At 31.0% G+C, this 1,906-nt stretch overlaps 1 protein-coding gene across 1 annotated transcript; it reads left to right on the top strand.

The window, feature by feature from the left end:
* The first annotated feature begins 509 nt into the window (after window positions 1-509).
* Window positions 510-983, top strand: LOC136076155 (uncharacterized). The gene has a single exon (XM_065789628.1). The coding sequence runs from the start codon at window positions 510-512 to the stop codon at window positions 981-983; it is 474 nt and encodes a 157-aa protein (XP_065645700.1).
* The last annotated feature ends 923 nt before the right edge of the window (window positions 984-1,906 follow it).

Below are 1,906 nucleotides of genomic sequence, written 5' to 3'. Positions count from 1 at the left end.
CTTTTCAAAAGTTCATCACAGCAATTCTGGCCTATATTATGCATAGTTAGTTATGAAGAACTAGTCTCTAGATCATTTCTTGTGTCGCTTTTTTGTGGTAGAAGCAAACCTGGATCTGCAGCATTATTTCTTAATGATTTAGTGGTAGGATTAAATAAAGTTAAACAAGATGGTATTAAAGTGGATGGTATTCAATATAAGGTTATTGTGAAAGGATTTGTGTGTGATGCACCAGCACGTGCATTTATTAAGTGTACTAAAGGTCACACAGCATACTATGGTTGTGAAAGGTGCACTCAAACAGGGGTTAGAGTTGATCATAGAATTACTTTTCCTATTTTAAATGCAAAAAAACGCACTGATTCTTCATTCTCTAGTAAAAAACAAATACAACATCACAAGAATAATATTTCATCACCGTTACTTGAACTTGGCATTGGTGCAGTTCATCTCAAGTTCCTTTGGAATATATGCATTTGATTTGTCTTGGTTCTACACGCAGATTATTAATGCATCTTTTACGTGGTAAACGAAATATTAAAATTAGTATGCAAACTGCAAATGCAATATCGTGTGAACTAATAAATATAGCCAAATATGTTACAATGGAATTTAGTAGTAAACCAAGAAGTTTAAATGAAATTGATTGTTGGAAAGCAACTGAGTTTAGGACTTTTTTGTGCTATCTTAGACCTTTGGTTTTACGAAGTCATCTTTCACCACAGCAATACCATCACTTCATGTTAATGCATGTTGCTGTGACAATTCTTTCAAGTAATTCAATGTTGAATATGTATTGTGATTATGCAGAAAATCTTTTAAAAGAGTTTGTTGACCAGATGTCTGAATTATACGGCAGTACTGCAGTTATATACACTATACATAGTCTCATCCATGTCTGTGACGATGTTCGACGACTTGGCACACTAGATGAATACAGTGCTTTTCCTTTTGAAAATGCTTTAGGCATGTTGAAAAAATGATTAGAACTGGCAAACTCCCTTTAAGACAAATATGCAGGCGTTTATCTGAACTTGGTGAAAAGCCATTTGTGTTTTGCAGGCCTAGTTCTCAACAGCCAAAACTGTCTAAACAACACTCCAACGGACCAACGTTAGGTAATCAAGGCACACAGTATATGCAAATTTGTTATGTTGGTTTTACATTTTGTTTAGATAACTGCAACAATTGTGCACTACTTACAGATGGAAAAATTATTGTTATTGATAACATAATTGACACTAGCTACGATTATGTTATTATATGTCGTAAATTTTCTAAACAAAAAAGTTTTTATTCCTATCCTTGTAAATCTTCACTATTTTAAGTGTACCGTGTCACAAATTTGTCAGCTGAGTTTTTTGTTTTTCCAGCAACTAATATTTTAAAAAAGTGCATGCTTATACCAAGAGATAATTACTTTGTAGTTTTTCCGCTACTTCATGGGCATACAACTAGTCTTTAGAACATTACTTTGTTATCCTTTGTATTCTAAATATTTATATGAATTAGTGTCTTTTTGTTAAATTTATTTGTTTTTTATTTATGATTTATTATCTACTTTTTCAATTTAAAGCAGTTATATATATTCTTGTTTTTAATAGAATTATTTTATTCATGTCATTTATTTTCTAATCTAAAATCTAATTTTGTTTAACTATATTTCTTATTTTCAACTTTTTTCAATTTTTTCAATTAAGTTTAACTAATTTTTTTAAAGCTAGTCTAAAAGCTACATAAACATGGACAAAGAAAATTACAACAGCAAAAAGTTTGTTATTGTTGCATTCAAAGATGAAAATGATAACAGAGGGTCAGGTTCAATGGAAGTTATACCATCTTGCTGGCTAATTGGAAGTGATTTGTGCTATTGGCCACCTTAATACACAAGTTTATCTAGAACTAC

Source organism: Hydra vulgaris, chromosome 02 (assembly GCF_038396675.1).
Source record: "Hydra vulgaris chromosome 02, alternate assembly HydraT2T_AEP".
NCBI lineage: Eukaryota > Metazoa > Cnidaria > Hydrozoa > Anthoathecata > Hydridae > Hydra > Hydra vulgaris.
This window is presented reverse-complemented; position numbering and strand designations above follow the sequence as displayed.